Source organism: Canis lupus, chromosome 28, assembly GCF_003254725.2.
Source record: "Canis lupus dingo isolate Sandy chromosome 28, ASM325472v2, whole genome shotgun sequence".
Lineage (NCBI taxonomy): Eukaryota > Metazoa > Chordata > Mammalia > Carnivora > Canidae > Canis > Canis lupus.
The window spans coordinates 9,042,292-9,060,675 of record NC_064270.1 but is presented as its reverse complement, the minus strand read 5'-3'; the positions used below and the strand labels follow the sequence as shown (position 1 = coordinate 9,060,675).

At 47.1% G+C, this 18,384-nt stretch overlaps 1 protein-coding gene across 50 annotated transcripts in view; it reads left to right on the top strand.

Moving 5' to 3' along the window:
- SORBS1 (sorbin and SH3 domain containing 1) overlaps positions 1-18,384 on the top strand; it is a 228,889-nt gene that overhangs the window by 118,313 nt on the left and 92,192 nt on the right. For 23 of the 50 annotated variants that reach the window (XM_035708112.2, XM_035708106.2, XM_049103277.1 and 20 more), the window contains exons 6-10: positions 631-759; positions 10,075-10,101; positions 10,224-10,336; positions 15,494-16,225; positions 16,841-17,203. In XM_035708112.2, coding sequence (XP_035564005.2) covers positions 631-759; positions 10,075-10,101; positions 10,224-10,336; positions 15,494-16,225; positions 16,841-17,203 — 1,364 coding nt within the window. The remainder of the gene's footprint in view (positions 1-630; positions 760-10,074; positions 10,102-10,223; positions 10,337-15,493; positions 16,226-16,840; positions 17,204-18,384) is intronic. The other 27 variants (XM_025466630.3, XM_049103291.1, XM_025466632.3 and 24 more) reach the window with 4 other exon arrangements.

Sequence of the window (18,384 nt, the reverse complement as noted above, 5' to 3'; positions counted from 1 at the left end):
CTTTGGTGTGAATTTTCTTCATTAAGTTTGGAATGTGAGGCTCTCACCCATGATCTTTCTCCACAGGCAGCATATCCTGTCATCATTTTAAGGGTCTTGACTTACTGGTAGAAGCTATTCTTTTCCTTTTTCCACTGGAGAACTGCAGGGAGCAGTGATTTTTTTCTTTTTCTTTTCCATAGAACAACTTGATTCCCAATGTTGCCAACTTGCTCTTTCATAAGAAGGATGGAACGGAAGCTTGAGAAATCTCTCATAAACTCTTCCTTGAATTGTGCCTTACTAATTGGTCAGAAGTCTGCTCACCAACCTAAGTCTCATCTAATAAAAGGAATTAACCTGCTTTCATTTTGAAATGTTTTCAGCTGATAATTATAACTCATACAGAACTCATTGTTGCCTCCATTTTCCCTGAACCTCATGATATGTGGTAAAACCTCTGAAACCAGGATTTATCTCTCTTCCACCCACAAATTAATTCTCATTGACCACCACATTGACCATAAGACTTTGCGTGGCTGTCAGCAGGTTCATCTCATTCCCCGGCTATAATGAGTTGCTAGCTGACTATTGCTTTAATCTTTCAAGAGCCTTGGATTCAGGCTTCTTTTTTGCATCTTTCCTTTTCAGACATGGATCCTACAAAAATCTGCACTGGGAAGGGAGCAGTGACTCTTCGGGCCTCATCTTCCTACAGGGAAATCCCGAGCAGCGGCCCCACGAGCCCTCAGGAGACCCCACAGCATGAAAGCAAACCAGGTGTGTGACCTCTCCCTGGGAGAGGTGTTCACAGTCCCACTGGGAGGGAGCGAGGCTCTCGTGCTTTTGCTCAGAAGGGTGTGAATTCACCAGCTGCCTCCCATTATCCCAGAGGTCTCTAGAACACCAGCGCCTTGTTGCATCTATGATGGGTGGTGATCGGTGCCCTGAATTAACAGGTACTCACTTGCTTCAGACAGAGGAATGGCAGTAGCCACCATTTTGTCAGCTTTTGACCAGAGAGAGGGGGAGAAACCTCGTTACAGAACTGGTGGCTCTGCAGACTGCATTCCCAGGGACCAGAGGTGTCTTAAGGACATGGGAGGGGAGTGGTGAGATGGGCTAGAGATTAGGTTTGTCCGAGGCCATCCCTGCTTTTGGGAACAGGGCTGGGGCGGTAGAGGGAGAGAAACCAAGGGAGGTTAAGAAGTGCAGGTGCCTGACTGACCTAGCTCCGGGGGAAGGGGTGGGCAGGGGTGGGGCAGGGCTCAGGCCTGGGGAGGAGACCTGGCAGCTGAAACAGCAGGATCAGAAGAGCAATTCCAAGGCCGCTGCACACCAGGATCTACGGGAGACAAGCCCATCTGTAGCCCACCTCCCATTGTGATCCATTGTTCAGGGTGTCTAGAGAGTGGTGTTGAGACCTGGGACTTTGGAACCCAGTAGATCTATGTTCACATCCTGCTTCTACCACCTATGGCCATGCTGTTGTGGACAGGACATTCCCTGACTCAGCCCTAGTGGTCTCCTCTATAGAACAGGCTTGATAATTGTACCTGCCTCATAGCATTACTTGAGCATGGAGTGTGTACAGATTTTGCACCTGCTAGTGGCACGGAATAAGCATTAGATTTGAGCTACTTTTAGGTTATGATTGTGGTTATTTTGACCTCTCTACAGAGTGTTCCAGAGCTCCCCCACATGTTCTGGGGGTTGAGAAACACTAAGGTGTGACAGGGGCAGCTAGCTTAGGGTGGGGCAGTCCCGCCCCCCTCCCCACTAGTTCTCACACCTGAGCCGCATCAGAATCACCTGGAGTAAAAGGCCAGGGTGCTGGACCCCAGGCCAGGGCTTTAGGATTAGCAGTTATTCCCATTTACAGGTCTGAGGTATAGGGTCTAAGGGTTTGCATTTTTGACAAGTTCCCAGTCATGCTGATGGCCCAAGGATCACATCTGAGAGCTCCTGCTATAGGGGAGGGGGATTTTCTTATCTTTCTTGAAGGAAATGAAGGGAGAAAGGAATGAGGGGTGAAGACTACTCCTTGGGACTGGAGACAAAAGGCAGTGGGGCACACAAACTCTGGTGCAGTGGGGAGCAGTGTGTTGTGATGAGATGGAATTCTGGGGAGGGGGATGGCCAGCACCCAGCATCCTAGAAACTGACTTCCTGTCTCAGCCACCTATAAGTAGCACCAAAGCAGATGCCTAAGGACGAAGTCAGGCTAGGGTTTGCACGTCAGCCCCATTCTGATAATGTTGTGCCCTGTGGAGGGCTTCTTTTTTCCTGGTCTCAGGGAAGGCATAAGTGGCCTCTAGCACTACAGGTTGAAAGTAGCTTCTTGGCCATATATCCCGCATCCCATGCCTGACTTTTGCCCCACTGCAGTTGGCCACTCTAGCCTTCTAGAAAGTAGGCCAAGGAGTGAAGGCAAAATTTCTTCCTAAGGCTAGCTTAATCCCGCCTCTCCTGGCCTAACTAGGAAGATCCAGCTCTCCCAACGATGTTTGGGGAAGAGAGAATCCTAAGGGATAATTTGAAGGAAAAGACCATGGCTACAGCCCATGGCTCAATAAAATGACCTTATCAAGTGCAGGTCCCTTCCTCTGGTGGTGAAAGGTAGCACCAGTGGAAGGAGAGAGTCCTTGAGCTCCCCCTCCTGGTTGTAGGGTAGCACTAACATAGAACACTGGAGAGTAGCCTTCACCCAGCAGTCTGTGGGCTTGGGCTTACAGTGCCATGCAATGATTTGAGCACTTTGGGAAGCTCCCTAGTCTCTGAATAATTGCCTATCTTACAAATTCTGACAGCTAATTTGGGTGGAAAAAAAAATCTTGTTTTAAAATGAATACACTGAAGAATTAGGGGATAGCTGTCAGTCATGCACACCTCTACAGTGAATCAATTTTCATAGATTATTTTCTTCCTGGTAAGTGGAGATCATTGATTCCAAGTCAACAGACATTCATCTCTGTGCCAGGCACTAAGTAGTCACTGGGAATTGTGGTGAGAAAGAGAGAGAAGGGAGGGAAAAGGAGAGTAATTCTGGGTGCATTAGATGAGGACAGAAGTCCGGTTGCTTGCAATGGAAGAGTCAGGTGTGGGCTACTAGCCTACTACTGAGCTTTCTAACTGTGGGGAAGCCACACCTTTGAAGCCCATGTAAAGCATGACGGATCTAGGAAAGATGGTTTCCAAGGCTTTCTAGTTCCAAAATGCTCTGTGACCTTGGAAGTGTGCAAATTAACCTGACACAAATGGAATCCCATTCACTGAGGACAAATTCGAGATTACATCCCAGGGCATTTTGGGTGGAAGGAGCAAGCTGGATTTGAGCAGAGAGGAGTTCCAAAGAGGCTGGAATGAGTCAACACTGGAGTGAGGTTGAAAAGGGATGTCACTCTAGAGATGGGACCTTCCAGCCGGAGATCTTGTCTTCCTACCATACTGCTCATTGACCAGCAGTCTGCTGGCACTTGACTGGCTGTGTCTGCGTGGCTCCCCAGTTCCCCTCTCATCCCTCTCTGCTCCTTGCACCTGGGCCTCTGGATGACAACTTGCTTTCCCCCACCAGTCTCCAGTACTGTCATAGAGCCTGGGAGTCCATGGACCTTGATAGGCCTTATGAAAACAGGTTCCTACAGTATTTGTAGGCAGCCATGTCCAGCCTGGATCAGGAGCCCAAATATAAGGCAGCAGGTGTCTCTTGCCAATGAACGATTGGGCATGCTTCCTACTCCCAGTGCCTTCCCAAATAGCTAATGTCACAGAGTGTCCAGCTCCCTTCCTTATCCCCAGGGCCAACCTCTGTCCCCTAGCTGCTCTGTCTGCCTCCTCTCTGCCTTGCTCCCTGGCTTCACCACCACCTTCTTTCTCTGCAGGTCCACAAGTGGCTGATCAGTTGCCCAGACTGGAAGTTCCAGTCTTGTACTACTGCCCAGCACCTGTGTCCTGGTTTCTTCCCTTACATGACCCCTTGACACCCACATTTCAGAAGTGTCTCCTATTCCCACTCCTTGCTCCAACTTCCTCATCCTATGAGACGTGGTCTAGTTCTGCAGGGACACAGCCCCCCTGTCATGGCTCAGCTCTGCCTCTTCTGTCTTTGTGATGTGGGCAACTCATTCAGCCTTGGCAAGCTTCAGTTTCCTCATCTATAAAATGGGAATGACCTTGGGATTCAGTGAGCTCTTTCATACCAAGATTTAGCGCTGAGCCCAGGCACACAGCAGGTGTTCTTTGATGGCAACCTTTCTAGTTATGCACAGCCGGAGGCCCTGAAAGCCTTCCAGTAATTTCAGTTAGAGGCCACAAGGGCAGTGGAAATGAGAAACTGGGGCCAGGGTGAAAGTACATTTGGACGAGTGAAGTGGCAGTGCTCGGTGCAGTGTGTTTGAGGAGCACTGAAGGGCGGGACTCCCTGCTGAGAAGGCGTTGTTTCCCCTGGTTGACCAGGAGAATGGTATAGTGTTCCTGGAGACTATGGCTTTCTGGAGGGAGAGAAAGGAATCTTGAATTCCATTGTTGGACATATTGAGTTTTGAGGCAAGGGCAGGACTTCTAGGAGGAAGTTATTTGTTGTTGTTTTAAAGATTTTATTTATCTATTCATGAGATGCAGAGACAGAGGGAAAGGGAGAAACAGGCTCCCCTGTAGGGAGCCTGATGTGGAACTGGATCCCAGGATCCCGGGATCACGACCTGATCAACCACTGAGCCACCCAGGTGCCCCTAGGAGGAAGTTTCTAATAGGCATTTGGAAATTTGGAGTTCAGAATGTGGATTTAAGAATCATATGCATCCAGACGAACACTGGGAGGATGGAGGTGCTCTCTGAGGCAGAGCGAGATGGAGCCCTTGGAGTTGCCCAGTTTAAACCTACCCTCCAGACTCCTGCCTACAAGTGGTACCTTGACTCTGGATCCCCAACCATGGCTTCCTGGCCAGCCTTCTAATCTCTCAGTGTGGACCTTGATTGTTGGATCAGAAGCATCTAGAAAGAGCTTGAGTAATCTTAGTGCTGACTCCCTTCCTCTGGGAGAGGTGTTACCTTATCCCTGCTTCCTGATATCATTTGCCTACCAGGTCTAGGTAGAAGAGACAGGGAGCCTAATGAACTGGTTGGTGTGATACTAAGCTTCCTTTCTGGTCTAGCCTGAAGGTTATCAGTCCCTGTGTTCTGACCCACAAGCCAAAATTCAGTTCATCCCTTACATTTGGTTAATCATGTGTCAGTTTGCTCCAGTCCTTCTTGGTTCTTGACTACCATATTAGCTTTGGAACTAAACCCATTTCCCTTGGTTTGACTTACAGGTTTGTGCTCTAGAAATGGTAGTAGCAAAAAGATACTATGAGAAAATTGACATGGAAGCAGTTAAAGATACTCTCTGCCCCCTAATAACTCAGAGTCCTCTTTATGAATGTGCCTGTACAAGAATTTGGGCTGAACAAAGAAGTTGGAAGGAAAAGTCTCCACAAGAGAACATCCTTACTTCTTTTTTTTTTTAAAGATTTATGTATTTATGAGGGAAGGAGGGACAGAGGGAAGAGAGACAGAGAATCTCAAGCAGACTCTCCACTGAGCGCAGAGCCCCATATGGGGCCTGTTCTCACAACCCTGAGATCATGACCTGAGCCAAAATCAAGAGTTGGATACCTAACCACCTGAGCCACTCAGGCGCCCTGAGAACACTCTCACCTCTGACACCAAATGCTAGTTGAAGGGATTCCTAAAACTACCCTCAGGTTTTATAATTTGCTAGGACTCAACTCATTGAAAGTTATTATACTCGTAGTTATGGTTTATTCCAGGGAGAAGATACAGATTAATATCTGCCAAGAGAAGAAGCCCAATGTGGAGTCTAGGGAAGAACCAACCATGAGGCCTTTCATTGACCTCTCCTAGGGAGTCAGGATGTATTACTTCCCAGCATCGAGATGTGACAGTGTATTTAGACTGTTGTCAACCAGGAAATTCTCCTGAGCTGTTGTGTCCAGAGTTTTTATCCACTGTTCATGTGGCTGATCTCACTCTCCAGTCTATTTAGGAGATTGAGCTCTTGATGGCTCAAAGCTTCCATGCTAAATCATGTTACTGATCTGGCACACAGACCTCTCCCCCATTGGGATGACATTCCAAGGGTTTAGAGATTAATTCCCAGAAGCCAGAAGGCAAAGGCCAGACCTCTTTATGGGTAAGGTTAAATTCTTTACCACACAACTAGAATAAAAAAATAAACACAAATGAGATTTGAAACACCATTAGGCCCACTTTTAATACCTCATCTAATTCTTAGATACTCCACTAAAACACATCAGATCTGACTCAGTAAAAATTGTCCTAAGATCCCAAGAAGAACTGATCAGCAAAACAACTTTAAAGCAGACCAAAAGGAAATTAGCACAGAATGAGAGAAAAGAAAATATCAGGAGGCTGTGGCCCCAGCCGTATAAAAAAAGAGATAGAGGGAAAGATAAGATAAAACAAATTATACTTGTCCTGGAAAGGCTCAGTCTCTTAAAGGGCTGCGAAACCTATCTAGAATCCAACTTTCCTAGGTTCTCCTCCCCCTTTAGGAGCTTTGAGGTAACACTTATAGAAAGAAGCATTTTGACAGTCTTTTCTTTTTTTTTTTTTTTTTTTAATTTAAAAAAATTTTTTTTTTTTTAATTTATTTATGATAGTCACAGAGAGAGAAAGAGACATAGGCAGAGGGAGAAGCAGGCTCCATGCACCGGGAGCCCGATGTGGGACTCGATCCCGGGTCTCCAGGATCGCGCCCTGGGCAAAAGGCAGGCGCCAAACCGCTGCGCCACCCAGGGATCCCTTGACAGTCTTTTCAACCAAAAGTTAATAATTGATGATTATGTATGTAAAATCTCACCTGCCACACTCAGGTACAAATGGCTGTGGGCTGCTGCCAACCTTGAAGTTACAGAAGACTAGGTAGCAGAGGATGATATATGTTGGAAATTTACTTTCCTTCAATAAGGAAGAGAGGAATGCCTAGAGAGGTCCTGGGAACTGCCTTTTCTGGGGCAGGATGAGGGGAATGGTTTTAATGACTTGGAATGAGAAGAAAAAGAGGGTTGATCCCTAAGGATATTATGTTCTCAAAGCTATCTATCACACAGCAGATGTCGGCAGCTCTTACTTATTTCTGTGTTTGGGGAAACTTTTTCCATATTCTTTGGAGTCCAATTTTACTAAGCACATACTTCATGCCAGATATTCTCATTTAGTCCTCATGACTCAAAATAGGTAGATAACCCCTCGTTTCACAGGCAAGGCTGTCATTTGCTGCAGGATGTGCAGTTAGCAAGGTCTCAAACAAGGCAGTATGATGCCAAAGTGGTAGTCCCTTTATGACTAGTGCTTTGGAGAGACAGACTCCGCTCAACTGTCCATGACACATCTGTTAGTCAGTGCCACCTGAGATAGAAGCAACCCAACCAAGAACCAGAGAGCATGGAAAATAATGTGTCCCCATATCCACGTTGAAAGCTCACATCTTTCACTGGATGGCCTCTCAGAACCTCTTGAGATTCAGGATGTGTGTGTAGATATAATACATTTGACAAAGGTGGATAAGAAATAACTTAGGAAGACAAAGCAGAAGTTGATGGATGTAGGGGGGTGGGGTGGGGAGTCATTGTCACATTGTGTCACCTAGTGGTTGATGGCCTGCCAAGTGTAAGGAGACCTCTGAGCCAGGGATCTGGTCATTTTTAGGGTCCTTCACATGCCTGATCTCTAGATCTTCAGCAACCATGTGAGGTGTCCATAGAGTAAAGATCATATTTTATAGGTGAGAAAAAGGAAGTTCAGAGTGATTAGCAGCCTGCCATCAGCCACAGAAGCCAGTACATTGTAGTAATATGTGTAAAACTCAAGTCCTATAAATTCTCCAGCTATGTGATTGGAAAGAGAAGACAAATACCTAAGGATTATGTATAAGGGGATGGCAGAAATGTAACCAGCAACCCGCTAAAGGAGTATACAACTGAAACATGCTGTAAAAACTCTGCTTTAGAGGAGAAAAGAAAGCAAAAATGGATATGGGATAGTTAAAAGCTAATAGAAAACAGGTTCCAGAAAAAAGGATGTTTTTTGAGTATCCTTTTATCATGGGTTTCAAAGTGTGAACTGTGGACCAGAAACCTTACCATCACCTGGGAATCGTGTTAGACTTGTCAAATCTCAGGCTTTACCTCCTCCCGTCAACGGAGTTAGAAAGGCTGGGGGTGGGGCCCAACAGTCTGTTCTAACAAGCACTCCAGTGATTCTAATTCAGCCAAACTACTGTACTTGGATGCAAATCATTTGAAACCTTTACCTCTGTGCCTTGCCTTCTGTTTTAGCACCTTCTGGCTCCTACCACCTCCCCGGAACATCCGCGGCTGATGGTGGGGTTGGTGGCTGATGGTAGTAGGCAGAGTGCTGCACTGGATTCTGGAAACCTAGGCTACTTTGTGTTTCCTGGCTGTGTGATTTGTGGCAAGTCACATGGCCTCTGTTTCCTCATTGTTGAAGTCGAGTGATCACCTACCTCGCAGACTTGTTGTATACACTAAATTAAATACTAAATGGGTACAAAAGTGACTAACAGTGTCTGGCACTTAGATTGGTGGTCAGTGATATTGGTAAACTCAACTGGACACCTGAAAAGCCCACCCCCTGGTCCTTGCAGGCCCCACATTGAGATGGGGCTGGGGCTATGAGAGCTGCTGTGTTAATCCCTCTTCGTCTCTATCCAGTAAGATCAGAGTAGGTAAGGCACAAAGAAGGAAGTTAAGGGATTGGCTAGTTCAGGAGTTGGCAAACTGGACTGAAGGCCACATCTGGCTCATGCCTATTTTTGTACAGCTCATGAACTAAGAATATTTTTAGGAAGAAATGGTTAAAAGGAAAATCACAAGAGGAATGGTATTATATGCATATGAAAATTATATGAAATTCAAATTTCAGAGTCCATAAATAAAAGTTCTTTGGAACACAGCCATACTCATTCATTTACATATTATATGTGGCTTCTTTTGTGCTAGGACAGCAGGGTTGAATAGTTGTTGGGACTGAGACTGTATGGCCCACAGTGCCCAAAATACTTATTGTCTGGACCTTTATAGAAAAAGTATGCTGACCTCTGGGCTAGGTGAAAGAGCATAGAGACGAGGTGATGCGGAAGATGATAAATAGCAAACATTTACTGAGCTCTGGCAGGCACTGTGCTAAGCATTTCTCATGCATTATGTCATTTAATCCTTATAGCAACACTTAGGAACATCATTATCCCCACTTTTCAGATGGGAAAACAGGCTTAGAACTTGTATGGGTCACAGAGCCCATTGGTGGTAGATCCAGGATTTGAGCTGAGGTCAAGCTGGTAACCGCTGTGCCCTGCTGGCTCTTGGTGCTAGGTGGGTCATGTTAGGAGAAGTTCTGGGCCTCTGAGATGGGCATGGCTGGGAAGGCAGGACGGTAGCCAGCTAAAGGGAGACAAGGGTGCCTTGTAGCATGATGAAAACTCAGGGTGATTAGATTTTGAATTGTTTATGTGGGTCATTTAATGGAAAGAAGAAAAGCAGGCAGGGAGAGAAAAGAAAAAAAGTCCTTATCACAGCAGATACCTCTGGGCTTAAATCATGCTCTCCCCCTAGCCCAGTGCCAGTCGCCACAGAAAAAGTGCTTATCAACTTCTCCTCTCCCGTGTCTGTTCATTAGCCCAGCCTGCTAATGAGGAGAGGTCATTCCAAAGCCCACATCAGGGTTGGAAAAGGGGAATGGGAGTTACTAGGAACCAGGAGGGGAGAGTTCTGTTGCCTTTTTGTCTGTAAAATAAGAATGTCAAGGAACAATTGTTTCTTCATTACTGTGAATGTGAGCCTTGTGTTTTCAAAGGTCAGCGCCTGTGAGCACATCATGGTTTAGAGTGGGTTCCTATGGTAATTAGGCCATCGTGACTGAGGGCATTTTGTGTCCGGTGACGGGTGCTGGATTTTCCTCTTTCTCTGTGGTACATGCTCGTTTGCTGCAAGTGTAACCATTTTTATTTGCCCCCCATTTCTTCTTGTTTTCATCCTTCTGCACCACACGTAGTTCTGGACTCAGAGACTCCCTCAACAGGTAGGGCTTCTCTTGCATTGTTTCTGCCTCTGCCTACCACCTGGGACTTAGATTAGAGGGGAACCAGGGAGTGTACCCTCTGAGTGAGGGGTTTCTCTCTTTCTTTTCCCCCCATCTCTCAGATGAGTGGAGGCTTTCTTCCAATGCCGATGCCAATGGAAACGCCCAGCCCTCCTCACTTGCTGCCAAAGGCTACAGAAGTGTGCATCCCAACCTTCCTTCCGACAAGTCCCAGGTAGGCATGTGCCCACGGGTGGGGTGGGGAATCTGTGAGTGGCACCTGTTCTTGAATCTACACTTGTGACTTCCTGCTTGCCCAGCTGAATAACAGACTAGATTCTGAGTCATGCTTTTGGACAGCTCTGGAAAAGCTCTCGAAGACCAGAGTGAGTGAAAAGTTGGGGGTCGAGAGTAGCAGAGGCATGGGATGAGGAGGGTCTATACCAGGGGATAGGAAATGTAAGCCCAGTGTTTTCTAGGGTTGAAACACATGTGGAAATGCTCTGAAAGAGTCCATTTAGCCCTGAGGAAGGGGGAAAAGGTCTGAGCCTACGTGTTAAAAATTCTGGATTATGATAGTCAAAAGAAGAATACATTCTTGTGTTTATTCTGTTAATTTGCTGTAAGGGTTCCAGCAACTCTAGCCATACAGATCATGATCAGGTAACTGTGGGCAGCCCTGAATCCAGCAGCCCAGAGCAGGCAGACGGAAGTCCGGCCGGCAGTGCAATACAGCCTCCACCACCCCGTGCTAGCCTGAGGAAGAAAACCCCTAAGCTTGTACAGCTTGCAGTAGGGATAATTTTGCTTCAGTCTATCCCCTAAGTTGTTTTCCTGATCTTTCTTCCTTTTCCTCCCTGTTGCTACTCTGCCATTTTGATGAACATAGTCCCTGTTTTAATTCAGGTGATACGTGAAGAGTGTTTTTTTTACATAGGAGTCACATCTGTGGAACAGCAGTACTTTCTTTAAAAGCAAACTGTGCTGCTCAAAAAAGTGTGGGGAGACTATGTTCCTTGTGTGGCCCACTTCCCTGGGCCCGTCTTCTGTGAAGGTGCTCCCAGAACTCACAAAGAGTGTGTGGATTCCGAAGGCCACTCTGGTTCCCACCCCACTTCTCCAGTGATCCTCTGGCTCCTGCTCCCGAGGGCAAAATTGCACAGAGTCAAAGATGATGTCTTCCTTCCTCTCCGCAGACCCTGTCTTTCCAGGCATACAGGTGTCTCTGAGCCGCTCCATTAAGCTTTCCCACCACTGCCATGCTCGTCTCCCCTAGGCACAGCCATGTGCGTGTGAGGCCAGAGCTGCAGGTGTGCTTGGCCTCCTGAAGCCCTCATTGGATGCAGTTGTCTAGTAAATGACTTGCCATAGTTGTTCCATTTCCAAGACCTTTCCTGGTGTGTAAGTGTGCTGCCAGGCTCCTATCTCTGCAGTCTCAGGAATGGGTACAGTTGGCTCTATATGAGTTAGGAAGTGGTGCTAATTAATTCAAGGCAAATTTGGAAGCCCATCCTCCTCCCCTATCAGTGACTTAGCCCAAAGGCTAATTCACTCATTCCTTTTGGCTTCTTAGAGAGCTCTTCTAAAAGAGAATTTTAAAAGCCTATTAAGTAAACAAAAATTCCTCTTAAATACATTTATTACTGCAGCTTTATTGAGCATTTGTGTGTTCAGACCATGATGTGAAATATTGCCGTCAAGGAGTTTATAAGGGTGAGCCTTATCATGAGGGTGAACATCCTGTAATATTGCCTACAAATCGTGTATTTTATCTTCTTTTTTTTAAGATTTATTTATTTTAGAGAGAATAAGAGGGGGAGGGTCAAAGGAGAGGGGGAGAGAGAGAATCCCAAGTAGACTCCTCACTGAGCCGGGAGCCCCATACAGGGCCGTGTCTCATGACCCTAAGATCACAACCTGAGCTAAAATCAAGAATCAAATGCTTAACCGACTATGCCACCCAAACCCCTACAAATAGCATATTTTCTTGTCTGTCACTATCCAGGATTTTTTTTTTTTTACTGGGGTGTCTTAAAGGGAACCTGGCAAATTGCTGATACAGAGGTTTTATTCTGTATATTCAGTATAAAATTGACCACCATAAATAAATAAATAAACAAACAAACCACCCACCCACCCAACTTACAAGAACTTTAGATCATACATTATTTCTTGGATTTGTTTTCTGAAAGTAAAAATGGCTTCTTGTCCATATAGCCATCGCCAAAGCTGTTAAGTATACACTGGCTCAGACAAAACCAGTTGGGTTAGGCTAGTGACTGCCCTGGCTCAGTTTCAGATGAAGACAGCTCTTAGAGCTGGCCTGGCATCTCCTTATAAGGAATGAGTTGGGGTCCAGGACACCCAGGGGCCAGAGGGGAATCCTGTCTCCTGGAGCTAGCTCCCTTTTGCTATCTTTCCTCCTGCTCCTATGGACCTGCTGCCCTGCTCTCCTCATCTCCAAGAACAGGGAACCAGGGCTTCCCTCTCTCTGACAGCATCATGGTGATCTCCAGTGGAGGCAGAGATTGGTAGTTTCTGGAACTATATAAACGAGGAACATATCCAGTTCTTCAAGCAGCCCCATTTCTTCCCCTCCCCCACCTTCTACAAAGATAAATGGAATTTCATCAGTTGCCAGCTGATGGCAGGAATGGAAACAGTGTATGTAGTTCCTGCAACGTTTACAATAAATCAGAAAGTTCCTTCCCTGTAAGATGACAGTGTCTGTCCCCCTCCTTCTTTAAGACAGGAAGGCCTTTGGCTCTGAGTACATTGTCAACACTCTGGGGAAGCATTCTCTCTACAGGGCCAAAGCCCTGGGAGGGCTTGTGCCTGATGTAATGCAACCCTGGCACCTTATATGGCCGTAACCAAATTAAGTTAAAAACTCATTGAAACCGATTCCTATCTTTGGACAAGAAGGAATCACATGTGGGACACTGGAGCTCAAAATAGAGTAAATCTGAGCCAAAGTCAAAGTTATCTTTTGCTTACCTCCCTGACAACCATCACTCAACTTAGCCTATAGTCCCTTTGTTGCATGCTAGTTTGAGTGTTTATTATTTATAGAGAGTATTGTTCAGTCTGAAACTGCCGCAATCTCCAGTGCATTTCACCGAAACTAAGTCAGTCCCAACTGGAGGGTTTTAGCCCTACTAACTACTGATATGGGGCCACTTGTTTTTGTATTTTTGGCTGGTACGCATGGCCTCATTCCACTGGCACCATCATGGGCACCCTGTGGAAGGGATAGGCATCGAGTTAACCTAGCCTATCCAGCTCATTTCTTCTTGATCCAGGTTATTTGTAGCTAGAGAACAGAATTTGTTATGGGATAGGTTGCTCCCTGGTTCTGGGGTTGATATTCTAATCCAGACTCAAAAAGCTTGATTTCTTGCCTATTTACCCTTCGCCTTTCTACCTGCACTCCACAAAAAATAAAAAACAAACTTCAGATAGACCCCTACCCCTGTACTCTCCCAGTTTGGGGATATAACCCATATACCAGGTAGTGACCAAACTCTTAATAAACCTCATCTATGCAATTTAGAGGACATTCTGGTTTTCCTCTGGTACCTGGCTCAGTTTCAGATGAAGATAGCTCTTAGAGCCCCACAGGCCTGGCATCTTCTTATAAGAAATGAGTTGGGGTCCAGGAGACCCAGGGGCTAGAGGGGAATCCTGTCTCCTGGTGCTCCCTTTTGCTGTCTTTAAAGATAGGATAGGTACCTTTAAAAATAGGAACCAGTGAGGAAAAATCTAGGTGTCTTAGCTTGGGCTGCTATGACAAAATACCATAAATAGGTGTCTTAAACAACAGACATTTCTTTTTTTTCTTAAGATTTTATTTATTTGATGGAGCACACAAGCAGGGAAAACAGCAGGGAGAGGGAGAAGCAGATTCCCCAATGAGCAGAGACCCCGATGTGGGGCTTGATCCCAAGACCCCAGGATCACAACCTGAGCAAAGGCAGATGCTTAACCAACTGAGCCACCCTGGCACTCTCAGACATTTATTCTCACAGTTCTGGGGTCTGGGAAGTCCAAAGTCAAGGTGCCAATTGATATGGTTCCTAGTTAGGGCTCTCTTCCTGGCATATACTTTTTCACTGTGTCCTCACCTGATGGAAAGAATGAGCTCTCTTCTTCTTACAAGGACATTAATCCCATAATGGGACTTCACCTTCATAACCCCATCTCACCCTAATTATCCATCTCACCCTAATTATCTCCTATAGGCTCCATCTCAAAATACCATTACTTGGGGCTAGGGGTTCAATATATGAACTTTTGCGGGGACATGCACATTTAATCCATAACACTAGGAAATAAGCTGTTCTCATTATGGTCCAATTTCCAGTTGAGCCACCAGTTGACAATTCTCATTGAAATGAGCATTGTTCAGGAGATTTACCCCGTTTCCTGTACCCCACTGAGACCCAAGGAGGAGCTAGGAGCTGTGTTGAGGGAGAAGGAATAAGATGTGACCTACAGCTTCTTCTCAGTCTAGAACCGAGCTTTGGGCTGAAGCCAGGAGTGTGGGGCTGGTCACCCCACTGTGGGATTGTCTGTTTGGTGGTGCTCTGGATGGGAATGGGGCAAGCCCCACTGGACTTTGATGAACCAGGCACAGTCCAATTCGGTAGGCAAATCAAGTGCTTCGTTGTCTGGTCCCTTTGTTCTGTGTGCATCAAAATGGGAGACTACGTGCTTTTAATCTTATGCCTGTCTTCCTCCTAATAATTACTTCCATCAAATTGTTTCCTTTGAGAAAAGAGCACATGTGGATTCTAAATCCTTAGCATTCTCTTCTTGGTGAGCTTTAATTTGTTATGCTTATGGAATTGAGTGCTAAATCTCAGTGATTCAATTAAGACATCTGTCTCCTGTGAACACAAATAAGGATGCTTCTTCCAATTCTCTATTTCCTAAGGGAAGAGAATGAAAGACATTCAAGTGTTTCAGTGAACTTAAACTTTTAGTGCTAAGGGCATGGAGAAGGAAATCTTTGAGAAGAGTTTGAGAACACTGGGGGGCTCTTGGGGCCTCTTGCCCCAGCCTTGAGACCTTGGGCACCCATCAATCAGGAGGGCTGACGAAGGGTGCAGGTCAGCCAAGGATCGCCGTCAAACTGACTTAACACGTGGCCTCTCCTGGGCTGAGATGTGAGAGAGTCAGGCCTGCCTCTCCAGGTGAGTAGGACTCAGCCGTTGGCCTCATCCAGAGGAGAAATGTAGGGACCACAAGGAGTCTAAGCTCAGGGTTTGCTTAAAAACATATCAAGAATTATTTTTCTTCACATCATGTTATGCTGTTATTTCTAATGGTCATCCTTCTTTCCATTTCCTTCCTCTTTCTTTTTTCCCCATTTTGATACTATCTCTTGAAGATAATGCTAAAGGTTCTCTCCCCCCCTCGGCCTCCTCTCCCTAAAGAGGACCGCTTTGCATGGCAGTGCCCCACCACCCCCAGTCCCTCCAAGGACTCCCTCTACCTGAGCTCACCAAAGCCTTACGTCCCCCCCAGCACCCCCAGCCAGCAGAGACCCTCACGACCGCAGCCTGTCCCTGTCTCCCTGGCAGCCAGATCCACTCCCAAAGGTGTGCCGCACCCCAGGCCGTCGCTTCCAGGGTCCACGTTCTCCCGTGCTTCCTCCCAACCCTGGCACCACTGTGTGGCCACCAGGACAGTTGACAGTGAGAATGTGAGCTCTAACCCACGTCATGAGGCAGTTGGGAATAAAAAGGTCAGCAGCTTATATGTACCTTGTTTATCCAATAACATCTGCCGGGTGGCAGCGGAAAAGGCCTCTCGTGTTGCACGTGACCCAGCCACGGGCACTCCCTCGGAAGCTGCAGGCACTCGAGCACCGGCTCCCGGCATTGTCCCCCGCACAGCCGGCACGGGAAAGCCACCCTCTGCTCCTCCTGACCCTCCCAAGCTATTCTCTGACATCCATAAAGATGCTGCTAACTGGGGTGCGAGTCCTTCCCTGTGTGCCCGGCCTCCGTTCCCAGCTGCGATGAGACCACCACCTGTGCTAGGGCCCCAGCTTTCCTCTGCTCCCGAAAACCGGAAGAGAAAAGAACCTTACCTTTTGCAGCCGTGTTATCCAGACAAGGCAAGGACTTAGGAATGTGTGTGTGTCTTCTACATCATCTCTCTTGAGATTTCATGCAAGCAGCTCGCTTGTTTTCTGGGCTGCCTCCCCTCCCTCTCCTTGTCAACATTGCTGCAGCTTGAGTCCCGAATTCTTCTCTCTAAACCCCTCGGCACAGTCCTCTCTGTCCCCTCCCTCTCTTTCCTGGTAGTATGTAAGTATGCTGGAGTGTGGGATCCATATACTAATAACTTGGTGAGATTCGGGGTGTCGGTGTTTTATCACAAGGTGCCAAAGAAATTGTATTTGCTCCCAAGCTTTCGGGCTCTGCAAGCAGTTTGGGGGTAAAACATAGCCTGCCTGCCTGTTCTGTTGTTCTTTTTCTCTCTCTCTAAAGTGTTAAAAGGAGTCAAAAATAGATGGATGGAAAGTAAACTTGGATGGGGTTCCCTCTGTGTCATGGAGTGTCAGGAGGCCAGCTGGCCAGCACCGGCTGTCTCATGTACTCTGAGGAGCGGGCACCGATTAAATAGTTCTCAGAGTACATCACTGCATGTCCAGTCTCTACTGTTTAAATATGGAATTCCTTCTTCCCTGCCATGCCCCTTTACATAACGAACCCCTTATTTCCTACAGGACGCCACTTTCTCCAGTTCAGCCCAGCCTGAGATAATAGTTGTCCCTCTCTACCTGGTTAATACTGACAGAGGGCAAGAAGGCACTGCCAGACCTCCAGCATCTCTGGGGCCTCTTGGCCCCCCAAGCCCGGCGACTGCCCCTGCCGCCCCACTTCTGACCTTCCCGACTCTAGATGATTTCATTCCCCCTCGTCTGCAGAGGCGATCCCACCACAGCCAGCCAGCCAGCGCTCCTGGCCCCCACTCCCCCGTTAGCCAGACACCACCATCCTTCTCACCACCTCCTCCGCTGGTGCCCCCGATACCGGAGGGCCTCCGCAGAGCCTCGGAGCCTGACCTCACGGGAGCTGTTTCAAGTACCGTAAGCTTGCCGGAACCCCCTCCTCACAGCTTTCCTGAATGTCTGCTCCTGGCAGTGAAAACCCCTTTGTCACTGAAGTACTAAGTCGTGAGGGAAGTGTCCACTGCCACTGTGCTCGTGTGGTGACTGGACCCCTGTTTGCTTTCCTCAGAGTGCATGCCTCCTGTGCGTGTGCGTGTCGTCTCCTTCAGCTGCTCACGAGCCCCTTGCGTGCCTCTGCCTGTCCTGTTTGGAATGCACATCTTCTGGAAGAACCCCGTTTTCCCTCTGAGAACCTCCGTGGCCTCTCCTTTGGCTCGTGATGCTCTTGAGAGGCCAAGCAAATGTGGCGTTGAGAGCCGAGGAAGGCTGAAGAGCTATGTAGGAAAGCCAATGGCAGCCTCTCCACCAGGGAGCAGTGAGCTTCTAGGGGAGGAAGATTCCCTCTTTTGTTGATTTAGCAAGTAAACTTTTATATATGCCAATGGCAGAGAATAGTTTAAAAAAAAAAAAAAGTTGAGTTTAATTGAGTAAATGGCTCTAAAAGCCTTGCACAAATGTTGGGACTGTTTTCTCCAAAGGCAAAAAAGTGCTGCGTCCCCCTGACTAGTGGCTCTCAGGGGCCTTTGCGGCAAAATGTTGCTTCAGGGGTCAAGTGAAGGTAAAGGGCCTTGATACGTCAGGTCCCATCCCTTGAGAGATGAGTCCCCATTGTAGGTGGGGAAAGTCCAAGTGCTTTACAGGAGAGGTTGAATCAGGGTCTTTATTTCTCCTCAGGAGCCCTGAGAATCAAGAGGATCTCAGAACCTCAGAGTGAATTGTAAAATGGGAATGTGTGGATCTACTCAGGGGCCTGTGGGGTGCAGTGGGACTGAATCTGTTAGAGTTGCTAGGATGGTGCTTCCCACAGAAAGAGAGAATGCTCGATAACTATTAGCTACATTGCTGAGGACTTGCCCTTGCAAATGGGGACCAGAGTCCCTCAAAAATAAGTTATTGGCTAATTAACAATTAATGAGCTCCTACAATGTTCCAGGCATATTGCTAGATTCTGTAGGTACAGCTATGAACAAGGCACAGCCTTTGTTCTTGAAGGGTTTTTTTGGGTAGCATTTTGGCTCCGAAGCTTAGCATACATGGGATTATCTGAGAGTCAAGGAAGCTGGTTTACATCGTCAACTCCAGGTTATACTCCTAGAGTC